At 40.0% G+C, this 18376-nt stretch overlaps 2 protein-coding genes across 5 annotated transcripts in view; one reads left to right on the top strand and one right to left on the bottom strand.

Moving 5' to 3' along the window:
• usp13 (ubiquitin specific peptidase 13) overlaps nucleotides 1–5960 on the top strand; it is a 31519-nt gene extending 25559 nt beyond the window's left edge. For all 3 annotated transcript variants that reach the window (XM_069150015.1, XM_069150013.1, XM_069150014.1), the window contains exons 19-21: nucleotides 1579–1768; nucleotides 2651–2735; nucleotides 3084–5960. In XM_069150015.1, coding sequence (XP_069006116.1) covers nucleotides 1579–1768; nucleotides 2651–2735; nucleotides 3084–3180 — 372 coding nt within the window. In that variant the 3' untranslated portion in view covers nucleotides 3181–5960. The remainder of the gene's footprint in view (nucleotides 1–1578; nucleotides 1769–2650; nucleotides 2736–3083) is intronic.
• A 61-nt stretch (nucleotides 5961–6021) lies between these two features.
• Nucleotides 6022–18376, bottom strand: part of pex5la (peroxisomal biogenesis factor 5-like a) — an 88120-nt gene continuing 75765 nt past the window's right edge. For both annotated transcript variants that reach the window (XM_069150016.1, XM_069150017.1), the window contains 3 exons: nucleotides 16604–16769; nucleotides 13519–13676; nucleotides 6022–11213 (listed from right to left, as the gene is read on the bottom strand). In XM_069150016.1, coding sequence (XP_069006117.1) covers nucleotides 11012–11213; nucleotides 13519–13676; nucleotides 16604–16769 — 526 coding nt within the window. In that variant the 3' untranslated portion in view covers nucleotides 6022–11011. The remainder of the gene's footprint in view (nucleotides 11214–13518; nucleotides 13677–16603; nucleotides 16770–18376) is intronic.

Raw genomic sequence — 18376 nt, 5'->3', positions numbered from 1 at the left:
AGCTGATATAAGAAAAGAAGGATTTTGTATGTGGTGCTTATTTCTTAGTCTGTTTTACATAAAAATAGTTAATAGTTGCAAAGACAAACGAGAGAGAGAGAAATTAGAGGACAAACAACCACCCACACAGACTGGTGTATGAGAAGTGTTGGGAAATGACTGCCTGGCACCACAACTGTTAGACAAACAACAAAAAGAAACATGGTCCCGAAAAATAGCCATTCATTGTTTGAATTTTATTTTATTATGAAAAGAAGACACATAACACAAAAGCTGCACCTCCTCACCCGTAAAAGAACCACAAAAGAAATAAAAGTGTCAAGAGTTCCTGACGAAGCAGGAAGTTGGCACAAAGTGAGGCGGTGATCGGAAAGAGGGCAAAGAGAGGGCGAGAGGATGAAAACCCAGCTCTGTCAGTCGTAAAAAGGGGCTTGGCTGCCCCACTTTTTCTCTTTCCAAACTGAAAATTTAATAGGTCGTACATGTCAGAGTGATTAAAGATGTCTGCTCTACATGGTGTTTACAAATAGTTCAAGCAGCTCACGGATGCCAGCGGTTAATGCAATCTTTCAGGTTTAGGAACCGGACATGCCTCAATGGCACCTCGAGCCAGTTTATCATCACATCTCACAAATGATACAAAACGTATAGTACTAAAATATTGATTTTTCTTTTTATGAGTCAAAGGGAATGCAGCTACAGCAAATGTATTGGTTCCCCTGTTTTGAAAAGGCCCCTGAATCTCACATTTCATGTTTCATATTTCAGAATGCCCCCTCAGCAGAAATAGCCGAGCAGACTGTTAGTAAGACACAGAAATACACAGCAGTCTTCCTTGTTTATTATTACTGATGCTACTAAGCTCCCTGCCAGCCGTGATGTAGTTGAAGTGAACAATCACACATTCCTCCAGAGGGATGGAGGTGTGGAACAGGGAGGGGGTCTCACGGCTGGTTTATTATTAGCTAACAATTAGTATGAGAAACTTCTTTTCACTCAGTGAACTGAGAAAAATCAGGTAGCTTCAATCACCATCCAAACCTGCTGGCCATGTGCTCTTCAGACAGACATCCTCGAGGAATCACACCTCTATTTTGGATTCAAACCAACCATCCTGAGGGGGAATTTAGAGCAGATGGATGCCTTCCACCTCCCCAATAAATAATGGCTCCATTTAAATTGTTCAACATACGAACAACACAACATTTTTAATCCTCAGCTTTGATTGTATCCTCATATGCTTCTCTCTGCTGGCCATATGTCCTCTATGTGCTGATAGTTCCTGCTACTACTACGTCTCTGGCACACGTTTGTGCTGCTGCAATAGTGTTTATGCTCCAGTTTCTGCACAGCAAAGGTTTTTTTTTTCCAGGAAAGGGATATACTCTTATCGGTCATCCAAATATCAGATTTAAATAATAGATTATAATACTGACAATAAAAGTTAATTTAAAATTGGGCCACTGACATGTTTCAAAATAGCAAACATGAACATTGTAATTTATGGGATATTATAGGTGTTTTGGTGGTGAATGTCAGTAAGCTTATAATATTTGGGGTGCTTTTAACATTTTTCAGAACAACAATCTTGAACGAGCACTCGATTGGATCTTCATCCACCCGGAGGAGGAGGAGAGTGATGCCCTTTCAGACATGGCTGACACAGAGCCCAACGACAACGCCTTCTCCAACGCCAACTCGCATAGCGACTCCACGCTGTCTCCAGATAGAGACACAACGGGCCCCCGAGTCAAAGACGGACCAGGACGTGAGTGATTCCGCGTGACTGATTACACTTGTAGTAGCAGCCATTGACTTTATCTGTTATTGCTCTTTGTCTAAAGGTACAATAAGTAATCAGAAGTGGACTTTTGTGAGCCTTTGGTGGTGAGCAAAAGAATTACAAAGTTTACATTACAAAGAAGGCACACAGAGATCCAGCAGAGTTTTTTTATACACAGACCTCATTTCCAAGAAATTAACATAAGATGAGGTCATTTTCAGGCCCTGAATTTAAATGTTACCTGTATGTTGTGAACGTCCACAGGCCAGTTTAGCACCAAATCATATCTGACAATGATGCATGTTGTACTCTGCTGCTGCACTGATTTGCTCTGTCAGACCAGCTTAAAGTGCAGTGGCATCAAAAACATGATACGAGAAGAACTCCTCTTTTTTTTTTTTTTAACACTCAACAACAAAGATGCACAGTGCAGGTGCATTATTACACATTTAGGTACTGTACTGGGCAGAAACAGTATTAATAAAGTGAGTACAGGTGTTTGAGATTGTTTTAGTATTGTATTTAAAAAATCAGCCATGCAAAACTGGAAGTCTTTTTGAAATGAAAACACCAAAAAAGCAGATACTTTTTATTGAAATCTGGTAAAGCTGAAAATAAACAAATTATAACTAGAATTGGATGATTATCACTTTAATTAGTTTTGTGTACTGTGCTTAATCTGCATAACTGCATTTTCCTGAAAATGTTGCACACATCCTGTTCTTTTTCTCTCCTTCATGTGATATTATACAGCTGAGAATTAGCAGGTGTGAATTGACTTTCTTTATTGAAAATTGTATAACAGTTCTGCATTCGCTTGTCACGTCTTCTGTTTGTGACTTTAACTTTTTTTTTTTTTTTTTTCAGGGTACGAGCTCTTTGCCTTCATCAGCCACATGGGAGCATCCACAATGTCTGGACATTATGTTTGTCACATCAAAAAGGAAGGAAGGTGAGTTGAACTCAGAGTCACTGAATTATATTAATTCAGTTTTTATCGTGTTAACAAGCACCCAGGACTTCCAGACTTTCACAAAAAATCTGATCTAAATGGTTGTTTTCTTTCGTATCACTCATCTCATGAGAGTGAATGTAAAAAAAAAAAATTAGTTTTATAATAATTTACTAGTTTTTAGCATTAGAAGTTACAATAAATTATTCAAAATCTGAATGGAAAAAAAAAAATTAAACTATTTCCTCTGCCTACGTAGTCAGTTTTGACAGAAGTGACACTTTAAAAGCATTTTACAGCAAGGACAAAACTAATGTGTACCTTCCTCAAATGCTCCCCTTCATGCAGGTGGGTGATCTACAACGACCACAAAGTGTGTTTGTCAGAAAGGCCTCCAAAAGACTTGGGCTACATCTACTTTTACCATCGACTGTCGAGCAGTTAAACTACCCCCTCCACCCTGCAACCTTTAAATAACCAGAAGACTGGCAGACAACTGTAATAACAGCCACAGTGGAAATGATTCAAATAACCTCTCAGACCAGCTGCTTGCCTTATCTTGATGTCATTCAGGAGCAACCAGGAACTCTGGTCTGAAAGGGAAAGCAATGTGCTCTTTGTGCATTTGTGTCATGCTTTAAATGTAAATTTCAGTGTTCATGTCGCCTGTTTTCTACTCCGGGAGTGCTCTGTACGCGAAATAATGTCACATATCAAATCTCATTGTTCCTCCTCTCTGCCTTCAGCAACTGTGCCGTATTTTCAAAGTGGTACATTTTATAAATGTATGTTGAAATGGCAGTGCTTCGCTGCCAGCCCTGAAATGCTCTGAAACTGCAAACAGAAAACAAGAAATTACTGTGCTGCTGGTGGCTTTGCATTTTATTTTGAAACACAAGGAATGTTTTTTATCCTGTGGAAACTGGAAAAGGTTGTTTACTGAGAGAAATCACCAGCGTACTGTACGCAAGTTTCAGAATGAAGGAGAACACTGGGAAGGCCATAAATAGGTGTTAACTCGATTGTAGTTAATTATGCAGCATTACTGTCTGAATAATGGCTCAATACTGCCCCAGTTTTACTTGAAGAACCATGTGCAACTTTCTTCTGCACCCTGATACACTTGCTGAGTTATCGAGATAGTGTTAGTTCCTTCCCTGAAAGCACTTTTTGACTAAAACAAGTTCACGTGCTGCACCTCATGCAGGAGAAGTGGACTTTCTGTTCACCAACCACAATCATCTGAATGTGATATTTGAATTTCAGTACTGCTGAACCTGTTCATGCTTGGAAGGGCCATTACTCAAAAAGGAGATCACAGTACTGCGTTTAATCAATGCCTAATTTAAGCAAACCGATGTTTATTCAAAGATGGCTGTCGAGTCTTCACCGTACATGTAAGTTATTCAAGAGTCCTCAGAGAACTTTATTTATTTTTTATTCATTATTTTTTGTCCAAATGGCAAAATATTTGCATACTTGGCATAACTTTCAGTCAGCAGCACCTGGTTCAGTTTGGTTCCTTTATCACTCTGACAGATTTAGACTGCGACCCAAAACTTCAAAGAATGTTCTCCTCCACCTGTTGACATTTTTTGCATGTCAGTTAATGTGTTTCATGTCTAGAGCAATATGCACTACAACCAAACCTACTCTATGATAGAAGCTGCACAGTGACCTGTATCTCATCTGAAATGTACATACGTGTGCTCACCGACACGGTGCAGTGCTGAATGTATTACTTTATGGTGCTCACTGCAAACTAAATCTCTTCAGCTTTAATACTCAGAAACCACTCAGTGATCGTACAACTGGCCGTTTGCTATTCAATCATCATAACCTCATGCTGGATGATCCACCAACTTTGTATGTATCTACTCTGTTTGTTCACAATGTACAGGATGGATTAACATAGATAATATGTGCTTGTTTGTCAGATGCTCATGAATTGGCAGCCTCTGACTGTCAACAGCAGCTCAATATTTAGGTTCATATCCTCTTTCTAATTACAGTAGAGGACTTATAAAACTACATGGAACTGGACTTAAACTGGTTTTGTTTGTTGCATCTTTGAAAAAAAGGCATTTTGTCAGTGGTACAAACACTTAATTTGATTTTGGTGACGTGAGCATGTGGTGATATTAGGTCTTTCATTCAGTAATGCACTGAATAGGTGCATATCTTAAAGGGGAGTCCTGCTGAAAAAAAAACCTAAACGGAGCTTAATATTTCCATTTGAAGTTGTTTTTTTGACTTATTAACTTTTGTATTCAAAGAGAAGACACTCCTCTGATAATAAACTAGCATTTCTCAAGAGAAATGAAAGAAATACATCAAAAACTGTGAAAGTTAGTGGCTGAAATATAAATGTTCTTAAGGATGTCTTTCAATGATCTCAGAAAAAGTCATAGGAGTGTCTTTCCTTGAGGGCTGTAGACATAAAAAACATTCAGATAAATATCCATTTTTACAGAATAAGTCTATACTTCTGCAGTGCTCCCCTTTAACAACACTGTGCCTCAACTTCCCTGAGCATATCTTCAGTTTTATCAAATCCCAACCTCGTATTCTTACTTGATAAACTGCTGCAGCATTTGATGTCTATGCAGTGGGGAATACAAAAAGTCTCTATGCAAGTGTTGTGTTTCTGCCCCTCATCATCGTTGGATAGGTGATAGGCTTTTCGTCTTGCCTCACGATGGTTAGTCGTAAGCGTATTCAGATATTCTGTGCAGTTCATTTTATTTCTCAGCCCCTTTTGTTCCTCTCATCCTCCTGGTTATTCGGTCGTCTTTGTATTTCTGTCCCGTTGTTTCAGCTTTCTCTACAGCTCGGTCTCTTCCATTCTTCTTCTCTATGTTAATCTAATGGTTCAATTTGTCACATAAGAAGGCTTTTTCACTGTCAGCATGTGCACTAGACGTTGACATTTAGTCATTTGGATTGTACTTTTGTGAGTTTTATTCTCCTTTTTTCATTTAACTAAATGTCAAAAAGGTTATTCACCTGTTTTTAATCTGCTGCCTTTTTGCAAACAAGTTTGTGCCAATTCTGTAGTTCTCATTACATAGTTTTCCTGAAGGGATTATTTTAAGTTGACTTTTGTATGTATGTGTTCATACAAATATGGCTTAGGTGTACGTGAATGGAGTCATGGCAGTACAGTATACCCAGTGGCACTGTCTACTTATGATTAGATAATTTAATAAACGACACCTTTGTTGAGACTTGGCTTCTTTGATAATGAACAAGAATCTTTTTGAAAAAAAATGAAGACACAAGGGCGTAGAATATATAACAACAGTTTATTTTAAAATTAATTTCATATTGTACGTTCCAAAGGTGCTAATGCTTTCCTTGTGATTATACAGGGAGAGTAATATGCATTATAGTAGGAGTTTCAATAAATAATGGCTGTATATAAAGTATATAATTTCTAAATTCATCCATCAAAATATCATTTTCTTCATACATGATGCATTGATAAATAAACCAGAACAAACTATCTTTGTACACATTGAATTAAAGGAGTGAGAAATGTACAGAACATGTACTGATAACCTTCATGAGCCCCAACCAACGAAACTGTTCGAAACATGTTATTAATGCTTCATAGAGTTTCAGAACTCAATGTTTAATGCATAAGAACTAAACACATTAATTATTATTAGCACATTCACAAAGCACAAATGCTTTCCACATACGGAGACACAAAGTGCACAAACCTGAAAAAGACCTCATGAAATAAATATATCTACATATATAAATATCATGAATGACAAAATATATAATAAAAATATATAAAGCTAGAATAATGCACTTAATTTGAAAATTTAGCTCATTATTACAACATGTTATCTTATCCTGCTTCTTTTTGTGCCTCACTTTCCATTTAATTGCCTTTTTAAAATTGTATTCTATCAAATAAAAATGATCTTTATAATGTTTTTAAAATGACAGTGCTATTTTTTATTAAGCTTAAGATTTATTTTTGTCGAAAATCTTCTGTCAGTTCAGACAAACATCACAGAACCAAAGTTGCGAATGATATATAAATGAATAATAAATCATGATTTCGAACACTTTGCGTCTCCACATGTAAAGCATTATGAGCACAGCTGTGTAAAAGTGATATTAAATATGACCTTTTTCCTTATTTAATTTTGTAATTAAATTGATCAATTATATGACATCACATAACTCATGAAGTAGTGATGCTTGCAAACATTGAAACCTTAGGTAGCTGGGAATAGTTAGTAGCAGGTTATGAAAGTGTCCATTGAAAAATAGTGATAATGAAATTTCAACACTAAAGAATTGTGTAACAGTAGTTGAACAGCTTTATAGGTTGGGGTCATTGCAATGGTTACCAGTGTGTTTATAATTTGTAGAAATCAGAATTACTAAATCTCTACAGATTATAACTATGATTAGCCAGTTGTAGCAATGTACTAGTATTCGAGCTCCAGTATGTTTGGAAGAGATCCAGTGTGTTAGGCTTTACACTCGTTTCTCTGCTTGAGCCTTGCGCTCTTGCTCATTCTATGCCAGAAAAAGCATTTTGAGTAGAATACATACTGAATATATACATCACTTTTTGTCAAGGTTGCAGATTTTAAAAGTGCATTGTAGAAATATTGCAAGGAAACTTTATGATAATTCTTTTTTGTACATTAGTGGGGGAAATAGAAAGCACTTGAATGTATTTCATGCATACAAATGAAAATAGCATTTAAAAAAAAAATAAAAAAATGTAGAGGATCTAACATGCGATCAGCCTCAACCTGTTCCTCAGGGGCATGCGTTAAGCAAGGTCAGTTCACCTGAGAAGGTATAGTAGGTTCTACAAAAAGAAAACTGTCACCAGGCATCCTATCTCAATGCACTACAGAATAATGTACACATTTAGAGGTTTAGATTTGAAGCCAGCAATTTAAGGTTTCTTTACAAAAATAAGTTGTTTTCATTTTCAACACATCTACAGTATCTTGAAATGCAAAAAGCGAAGGCCTACAACCTCATAAGAAAACTAGAGTTGATTTTGGAAATCGCACGTTACCAGACATCATGTTTTCTACAGTTCTGTTGACACAGAAGACACCTGGGAGCGCGGGGAACAGAGAACGTGTTCATATTTAAAAATGGAGAAATACTGGCCTGAAGAATAACTCCCGCGTCTCTCAACAATCTCTCGGGGAGCTATTACGAGGAAAGAAATGTGACGGAGGCCCACCTTGCCTGTGAAAGAAGGGGCCACCCCATTGTACACTGCTCATTTAGCACGACGGCCCTGCGTGCCTCTAGTTGGCGGCATTAGCACATGTACCACGAGTGACTGCGGTGGACGTAAACGGAAACAAGAACTTGTCAGAAACGGATGCAAACGAGACAGTCTAGAGCCACACAGCTGACTTTAAGCCTGTACATGGTACTTTAAGCTGAATGCTAATGTTAACTTGCTGGCATGCACACAATGACAATGCTGACATGCTAATAATGAGCAAATATAATGCCATTAGCTTTATATTTTTGGGGGACATGTGTGTCTGAAGCAAATTTCACGTCAGCCTGTTCAGTGGATGTGTTGACATATTTTCAGTCGGGGTGAAGAAAGGACCAACATTTACCATTTACAGAGAAATGCTAAAAGTGTGGCTATCCTAACTCACTGGTTTAATCAAATACTGAACCAGATAGCGTGAAGTGCTGATATCCCCATTTTCTTTCAGTAGAAAGCTACACTGTCAAAGTCTCCTTTTATCATCATCCAGTCTCTCACAGGGGGAATAAATCTGTGCATCCACCTCCACTTTGCCCTCATTGTCTTTGCCATTGTACAGTCCACTGTCAGCCCCCCTCCGATGCAGATTGTTTGTGGCATGCACATATGTGCTGTGTCTTACTGGGCTCCTCTGCCTCCTTGATCTATTAAACATCATGGTTGGCCACATAGATGCTGTGCCAACATCTTTTTAAGTATCTGGCTGCAGTATGCGCTCGTCTTTTTCAGCCTGAAATCTAATCTTATTTGTTATGTGAAGTCCCAGCGCCAGCGGTTTGACGACACTCACAGTTTTGTACACTTGAGTTTTCTTCTCAAAGGGCAGAACAAGTGCACACAACTGAAGCAAAAATTGATGCACGGCAATGGATTTAGTCGGTGCAACTGAGGTCAAAGACACATCGCCACACCAGACAGTTATAAAACATGAAGGCTACACTTTAGGTGGATGGTGTTTGTTTGTGTGTTGATCAGTTTTCTATTTTTTTCAGAATCACAACCACCACGTTTCTCTCTCTTGAAGAACACTATTTGTTTTTGTTCTCTGCCAGTTTCCTGATGAGATACTTCTTCTACAGACCGTGACATCCGAGCAGTTTGGAAGATGAATGGCTCTCGTACTGGTCTCTGGTTCTCCCTGATAGTGGTCTTTCAAAACACAGAATACACACTTCCCTTTGGTCCACTGAGGCAGACGGAGACACACTGAAAATTTACAATGGCAACATAAAACATGACCTTTTGCATAGGAGCTGACTATAAAAAACACTTTCTACAGCGCGCCCAGGCTGTGGACACACCTGATAAACACCAAAGTGTGCTGAGCTATACAGTACAGCAGATTATCTATCATTTACTCTGTTGCAAGGCAAGGAACACGCACTTCACACAGTGACTTTCAAACTCGCAACAGTGACGCAAGTGAAGCTGTCAGCTAAAAAGTATGTGAAATAGAAAGGTTTGCTTCGCTCTGTGCTGCAAAAGTTTTATCTGGAGGAGGAGAATCGCTGCATTTCATACAATTATATGTTCTGTGGATGCATAATGATCTCCTGTTTTAAATTATTGTGATGTCAATTGAAGTTTGCAGGTGGTAAAACAAACAAATGACGCTCTTCAAATGTGTGTGGCACCCTGCCAAAGCTTACATAAATATTTAAATCATGCATGATGGCTGAGGCAAACTGATTTAATTAAACGTATGAGCTTTGCTGCCTGTGGAGGCACATCAAAGATACAAATGACTGCATTAGGAAATACCCCGAGCTGCTGTCTTGGCTCTTGGCTTGCCACTACACATCTTTTACCTGTAATGCTATTATTCTGCACTGAAATGAATACAGTCAGCAAAAATAAAAATTTGGGTATGTTGTGTCCATCAATTGTTAGGGCTTCTAAAGTCATCCCAGAAGTTAGCGGAAAAAGTTGAAAGAGATATTTTTAGACCGGCAGCAGCAATAGTTTCTTATTGAGAAAGTTTGAGAACACTAATGAAGGTTTGACAGATCGATGTTGCCCAGCTTTTGTGTGTTTTTCTCTAACCAGTCAGCATAAAGGGAACAGAGAGAAGCTTGGAGCCAAAACAAAACAAAACAAAACAAAAACAAAAACCAACCACCCAACAAAACAAAAATGAATGGCTCAGAAAGCTTTCAAGTTCAGAAGACAGCAGTTATTTTAAGAAATCGAAATCAGTCTGAAAATGGCTTAGTGTTTTTGTGTTGCCATAAAAATTGTATAAATAAATATTGTTGGTCGCATGCATTGGTGTAAGGCTTTACAACCTGGCTTGCACATTCCACTTGGATTGAGGAAGTTATCTGTTTGTCTGAAGTGCAAAGGGAAAAGTTCTAAAAGTATGTTAATTTTACACAAGAATCCACTTCTGAAAATGCTTATTCATGCAGGATCATTATTCTCCATTGAAAGAGGATGGAAACAAGCCAGGAACAGACTCTGGAGCTCCAGGTTATATGGTGCAGTCACTAAATCCATCCTTCAGGAGGGAGAGACAATTTTGAGTCAAACGTTTAGTTTTTCTCCCAAAACCTAATTTTTCCTTCTGCAAACGGCATGTTCGGGTTCCTCTGTGAGACTCTTTCAACTGTCTGTCTGCCTGTCTCTCCTGGCTCAGCTCTGTTCCACTGGATGAGTCAGTTTTTAATTGATGTGTTCTCTAAGGCATTGCTCATACAATCTTTGCCCGTCCTTGTGGTCTTCAGGGAAATCACAAATTGCAGTGCAATCCATCACAAAGCAGTCACTTCAAACCCCTTGGAAGACCCTGTCCCCATGAACTGCTCCAAGGTACTTGGGCAAAAAATATAACAGCTTTGACAACTGTAGTTAATTTTGACGTGCATAAAAAACACACACTATTGTCTCGAACATACGTCAGTCCGTTCTGACGTGTGCACTTTGGGCTTTTGGCTGTTGGGTAGAAATCAGAGCGTGAGAGAAGGGAGGAGTTGCTGTCGTGACTGCCTCCTGTTCATCAAATGTCTAAGTTGAAGGCCCGCATGAGTTGATCCAGGTCGCCAATGTTTGCAGCCTGGAAGAGTTCAGGCTGGTCCATCATGGATAAAGCTATCCTTAAAGCAGCCCAGATGTTCCCAGACATCACCTCGTGGTTCTGCTGGCGACTCCGACTTTTCCTCTGAAGACTTAAGGCTGTCAGGAAGTTACTGGCCGCCTCTCTGGGGAAGCAACAAGAAATGCTGTTAATTTGCTTAAAGGGTGAAGATGCATGACTCAACGACAGTTACGTGAGGACTCTGAAGAAGTGTCTTGAATAATGCCCGAGCTAATTTGCAAGCCAGCCAGCTTAAACGGCGAACGTGACTGCCACTTTAATGTTCCCAGTGTGTTAAGTGTTATCTTTCCAGGCATAGCAGTACACCAACTACTCCAGCGGAGTAGTCATGGAGCTTGCAACACTGTTTTGCAAAGATGAATTTTAAGGTGCCACGTTCTGATGTGACCCTGCAAGGTCTACATGGAGTTCATCTTCCTCTCTATCTCTCTAGCTTTTGGTACATGTTTGGGTGGGACAAATAAAACACATCATAATTGTTATTTCTTTGGCGATCTCATAAATACAAACAGAACTCTACCATTAGACTAAGCTCAGACTAATCAACCAAAATTGGATTCCCCCCCCCATTGTACTGCAATGAAAGCAGAAATCTGAGACAAAATGCATGGCTAAATACCACCAGTGAGGATGTTTGAACGTTTTATACTTTAAATTAGAGTAAGTCAACTCTTTAAATAATAACCCCTGGTTTGTTCCATATCTGTTACTTTTTCATGATACTTTTATCATCTCTATTTTATTGCCTGCATTGGTCTTACATAGTTTTCACATATTTTTTATTGTTTTTTTTTCTGTTTGTGTTGTTTTTGAAGTCTACACCTGTCTGCTTTATTATCAGCCTGTCAATCTTCAGTGAAGCCCTTTGAGCTGCATACACCTGTGAAAGGTGCTATATAAATAAAGTTAGATTGATTGATGGATGGATACTGTAAAGGCAGCAGTAAAGTTGTGCAGCATGGAAGATGAAAAATGACTTCAGCAGAGCCTATATAAACAACTAAATCTTAGGAAATTACATTTCCATACATCAACTCCTATTCAGGCTGTTTCTGTACTTTGACATTTATTTACTCATTCATTCATTTGTTTATTAATTTATGTATTGCCACACTTCTTCATTTATTTATGTATGTCCACATCTCTTCATTTATTTATTAATAATGTAAGAGGGAGTCACTTCAGGTCCACCCACCCAATTAACATGTGGACACAAAAACACATAAATAAATAAATGTAGAAATACAAACACAGCCTGAATAGAAGTTGACACATGGAAATATATAAATTCAAGATATTAATTCAATTATGTCGTTTTTAATTACCAAAAACGTATTTATTTATTTGGTAACCTACATTTTTTTTTGTCCCCCACACTGCACCTAACACAGCCTGAGAACTATAATAGGCTATCTAACCAATTCCAATAATCAGTCTAAATCTAATCCACAGTAACACCTGAGCCACTTATTACTGTACCTGCTCCTTTAATAAATAATAAACCATCTACTGAATGCCACAGCTGTGGCGTTAATGGGTCTTTATGAACTATAAACTAGTGTAGCAGCTAGCGGTCCATCATGTGCTTCAGTACAGTTTGTGAAGGAACAACTTAAAGTTAGTCACGTCAGTCGTTAGCCTTGACCGTCATTTCATCCCTGAAGATTTCCCTCCTCGTCGTCTTTGCTGTCTCAACTCTTCCATGATGATCAATAACTCTCCCCCTGCTTCTCTTCTCCAGGGTCGGTGCTTTGCTTTGTTTTGATAACTTCTCATGATGTGTTTTGCTAAGTTGCTGTGTGCTTGGTTGCTGCGGCCGCCGGACCTGACCACATCCCGGTCTCGGCTTGCTTCACATTCCTGCAGCTTTGAATCCCCGTGTGCACTTTTGCATCGCTGAAATGTGAAGGGTTTTTGATGTTGGCGAGAATCGCATTGCCTTTTGGATGTTGTCTGCCAGGTGCATCAGGATTGCTCCCATTATGGTATTTGGGAAATATCACTACGACTGGGATGAATTCATATGGATAGAAATCTGCTCACCACACCAGATAAATAATTCAAGAGATTGCGTGCTCCAAGTCACACATTTTGTGAATTCAATTAGAGCTGCAATGATGAGTCGATTTACAGAAATTTAACCAACCGAAAGTTTAATACTCGCTAAAGTGTTTATGTCACTTTTCAAGCAAGTGTTTTTGCAGCCTTCAGTGCAAAGATGTGATACTTTTCTTCGTAATACATAATGAGGCCAGATCAGGTCAGAGCGTCTTGATTCCAAATATTAAACTCTGTACACGGTCCCCCTTCTCTTGTTGAACTTCTTGACCTTTCCTTTTGGGTGCTACACTAAGTAGCACTGCATCAGACAAGAGCAGCTTGCTCTCCTGCAGCCCGAGGTCACTCACCTGTGTGCCCCTAGGTTAATACAGCTGATCCCCAGGTTGTAGCGGGACCTGATGAATCCCGGCTGCAGCTCCAGGGCTCTTGTGTAAGCTTCCACCGCCTCCTGACTCCGGTCCCCGTTGGCCAGTGTGGCCCCGAGGCGGTTCCACAGCAAGTAGTCCTGAATGGAGGACGAACAGAGGGACAAGTGAAGGATTTGTTTTTAGTAAAGATGACTATGATGACAGCTGTCAGATGCTGATGCCTCTGTATATATATATATATAAAGTCCTGAGCATCATCTCTGAGAGTATTCTTTAGTTGTTGAGTGTTTCCACCTTTAAAAGACCTGAAAAAGTATCTAACAGTGTCTTTGACAGAAAAGTACAAGGGAAGTAGAGGTGAATTATTGAGGCGTATTTGCAACACTCAACCTTGTAGCTGTAGTGACAGCGTGACAAAACAGTGCTAGATCAGCAAGCTATAATCTTCTCTGTTTTTTTTTGTTGGTTTTTTTTGAGCCCCAAGTAACAAGGAGGTGTTTTAGATCACGACGCAGCTTCCTGCTATAAAGTAGCCCAACAAGGGTAATTTAAGGAGAGCTGAGTTACATCACACAGGATGTCCTTGCTGTTGTTTCCCACCTGCAGGTAGACAGACACATACAGAGGTCATGGCCTGCTACAGTATAGGGGTCCTTCATCTCTGGCTAAGCCTAGCAGCGGGATATAATTATCTCCCTTTGTGCTGCTATTTTTCCAGCAGGGGAGCGCATATTACCAAGTCAAATGTGGGAGGTTGGATTTAACAGGGAGTAATATTCATGCCGGCCTGGGACAGCCCTGGGAGGACGGAGGCTGATTTGCATGGAAGAAAAGTTGCTGGTTTGTATTTGTTTTATCTGCTCGTAGGAAATTTGCATGTTAGCCTGTTTTTTTTTGTTTGTTTTCTGTGTAAATGTGTACGTGTGCAGTGTATCTCGCTCTGCTCTTGTGCTGGATCATGAGCGAGAGCGTATGCGTGCCAGTCAAGAGTTCACAAGGCCACATTTGGCATATTGCTGTGACAGTTTGGTACGACTCACTGCGTCTGTTTGCATGAGTTCTCCCTTGATACTTGTGTCTCCTCGTTATATTTGTATACATGCTTCAGGGCTTGATGTCTGCTCTATGTGTTTGCCTGGGAAGATGTGGTCTGTGGCAGGTCGCAGATTTTCAGGATGTGCAAAATGTGTGTATTGCTTCCCCACGAATAGTCCATTAAGCGTCATCTAACGATGAACAGGTTTTCAGTAGTTGTTTAGTTGCAGGAAACCCCCCCCCCCCCCCCCCTACCCCTCCACACACACACACACACAGAGTGCAGGTCCTCTTCCGCCCTGACTGTCAGTAGTGTAAAACACTGTGTTGAAGCCATAGACTGTATATAAAAGTGTTCGTCTCTTCCGGCTGTGAAAGATGAGGCTGATACGGAAGTTCCTGAAACTTTGAGTGGCTCTAAAAAGCCTCCACCTCCATACACTCCCATTCAACTTCTCTCACAAGTCAATAAAAAAGTCACACGTTTTCTGGATGTCATTTGCTAATTTAACTCTTCCACATTAGTTTTCTGGCCGTCCATGTGAGAATAATCCCGTCATTAATTATAAAATTATTTTCAAAAAGCGGCGTTTTTGGGAAGGTGTGTCTGTTTGATTGACAGGCCTGCGGTGCAGTCAGGTTACGGCTATCGGTGGGCGGGACGTCGTGTTGTCAGGTTTCCAATCAGATCGAGTCAGATCCTGCGCTCGTCCCCCCCCCCCCCCCAGGCTAACCCAAATATGACCACTACCGGGACCAACAAGATGGCGCCGGGCAAATTCCAAACTCGAGGCTTCATAACGGCCGTTCTCAAACCAACGGGGGACGTCACTGCTGGTTGCTGCTTTGTTAAAACAAATGAACTAAATGTTGTCTCCTTGCTGGTCGCTCCGTTACATTCAGAATCATGACTTCTCGTTAGCATTGTTGCTAACAGGCAGCACAGCTTGTGGTCAAGTCTTGTAAAAATAAATTTGAATGGCTGACTCTTACAATTTTGTATTTCTTTGTAATGTAGCACAATGTTACTTCTTATATTCTTCTTCGGCCTGGACTATTGGCTTGGACTGACGGCTATAAATCGACCAGGGGAACCTTTAGTCGGTGGCGTAGGATATTATTCTGTAGATTTGCAAAAGACACGTAGTTTATCTGAACATTACATAGACAGACCTTCTCAGGGCCAAAATCATTATTATATATTTCAATTTTCATTCAGATGGAATGGGATTTTTGTAATGCCACTTTTGGAGACAACTACTGTGTAGTTTCAGAGTTTATTACCATCATTATTACAGTAAATAATAACTAACACAGACAAAGGAGTTATCTTTAAGATACTTAATATACTAGAATAACTCTGACAATATAATACCACCCTGAAATGATCATATGTCTCCACAAGCCTCTCTGTAACATGTAGCAGCCTGTCAACATCCACCAGCTTGGATGTGCAAACAGCCAGCATCACAGGCTTCCTACAAGGCCAAAAACAAACAGTAACAATATGTATCATCTGCGAGTATCTGAATGAACCTCTGATCAGCCATAAATAGCGTTTCATGAAAGGCACAGTTTACATCATTGGCATAATACCATGCCAGCTGGAGTCAACCAGCTGTCAGACATGTTGACTCTGCACGGAATCCAGAGCACCCCACGTGTTCACAGCCACAGTTTACAGCCGGCGCGTCAGCCTCGTCCTGAGAGCCGTGGCTCTGAACGGCTGCGCTGCCGACTCGAAACACGATCGGTGGCAGAATTGTCAAAATATAGATACAATATTTACAAACCTTGTTTTATAAAGGTGTGTAAGTTTGTTTACAGACTCTGTGCTGAGTGAGAATAACAGGTCGCACAGCATGTGCTCTTAAGTATTTTTACTCAAATGTGTTGAAGAGAACTTATTGTCGTGTACCCCACAATTTGTGACATGTGGAGTCCATCCATTTATTAAGATCTTCGTGATATTATCAGATATATTTTCTTTTTTTTTCTTCAGAATATACATTATGGTGAAGCTTCCTACCTCGGGCCGAACTGACAGGGCCGTGTTGAAAGCCTCCACAGCTTTGTTGAACTCTCCGCTGAGGTTGTAGAGCACCCCGAGGCCTGTCTGCAAATCTGGGTCAATGATGTCAGAGTTGTGCTGAACTGCTTCCAGGAAGAGCTCCTTGACCTCCGCTTGCAGGGAGCTATGGACACACACACACACACACACACACACACACACACACACACACACACACACACACACACACACACACACACACACACACACACACACACACACAGAGATAAGGATTAGAGTGATTTAAGGCTGCTGAGTGAGCACTCTTGAGAATGCAGAGCTCTGATGTGCACTGTACTTCATGTCAACTTTTATTCGTAGAGTGTAAGAAAATGAGAGGCAGTGGAGGAAAGGAGGAGGATGACAGGAAGGTGAAGGAGTGAAGAAGAGCAATACGAGTTAGAAAAGGGCAGAGGGTTGTGTAAAAGAAGGACTAGCAGTTTTGAAGCAGTGAGATTTGTTTAGTTTATGTAAATCAAGTACATCCTCTGTGAAATAGTAGTCTTATTTTGTGCAAATTATTGATAGCAGCCTGGAAGCTGTCGCGTTATCGATCCTTGTATTGTATTTTCTAGTGGAAAGTTTAAGTTTGCTTCACCTCGGGCCAACTAAATACATCTATCACCTGTCATGTGTGCCTCCCCCCCCACTGCAGTGGCTCTGCAGCCTCAGTTTGAGAAGCACTGCCTAAAAGTATAAAAATGAAACAAATGACTGCTGTCTGACAGCTTCTTCTGCCTCAGTGGTCATTTGGTCCTTAGCTTTTGGGCAAAGAGAGGGGTTGCCTTTCATGTTCATCTCGGTTTCCACCGAGTCGGGCATAACAAGGGGAGAGTAAAGCAAGGTTAGTAGTGAGAGAAAAGGGGTGCAGTGAGGAGACAATGAGGCTGGAAAGAGAGGGATGAAGAGTGCAGCACAAATGAAAAATATGATATTGCATGGATTAACGGGGCGACCACAGTGATTGGGTGGTACTGGTAGCTCTTCCCACAGACTAGATGATTAATGATTTGACTCAGTGCTGCTTTACGTTGGGAGCCTTTTAAATCTGATATATGTAACAACCTCATTCATCGGGCGTAACATCACACAGTCAGCCGGCCTTCTACAACAATCAGAGAGGTTTGACAGATACATGTAGCTCCATGTCGGCTGCCTCGCCAGTGAAATTGTACCAAAACCAGCTGTACTTATGTGAGACCTTGAAATATATTTTTATCTGTGTCACAGAGTAATAGCAGTTTAAGTAAAAAAAAAAAGAGACTTTGAAAGTCCCGGTAAAGATTTTGTTATTGAGTGTGCAACTGCACAAGATTATGTGCTGCATGCACATGATCTTTCAAATGTTTGTCCAATGGTCATTGAAAATAAGCTGTTAGAAATGGCCTAAATTCTGTTGAGGCTTTTTTTTTTTTTTTTAATGTAAATTCAAAACTCTCATGTCTCTTTTAACTACAGATTGTTTATTTTGTCTTTGTTACCTTCTACACCTTTATCACCATCTTCACCTTTTCAGGCAGTAATTACTTGACTAGATTTTACATGGGTGTCTCGACTCACACTGTCATTGTTGGAAGTTAAATCCAGCTTTGCTACAGCTCTCATGTAGAGGTGGGTCCTGTCATTGCATGTGTAGTTTTACATCACAGTATCACTATATACCATGATTTAATACATTTTCTGTGAAATTATTTAAACATACAGGAAGTCGCTGCATTTTCCCAACCCATG

This window comes from Embiotoca jacksoni, unplaced genomic scaffold, assembly GCF_022577435.1.
Source record: "Embiotoca jacksoni isolate LCO1_2020_lvr unplaced genomic scaffold, fEmbJac1.0.p SCAF_16, whole genome shotgun sequence".
Lineage (NCBI taxonomy): Eukaryota > Metazoa > Chordata > Actinopteri > Embiotocidae > Embiotoca > Embiotoca jacksoni.
This window is presented reverse-complemented; position numbering and strand designations above follow the sequence as displayed.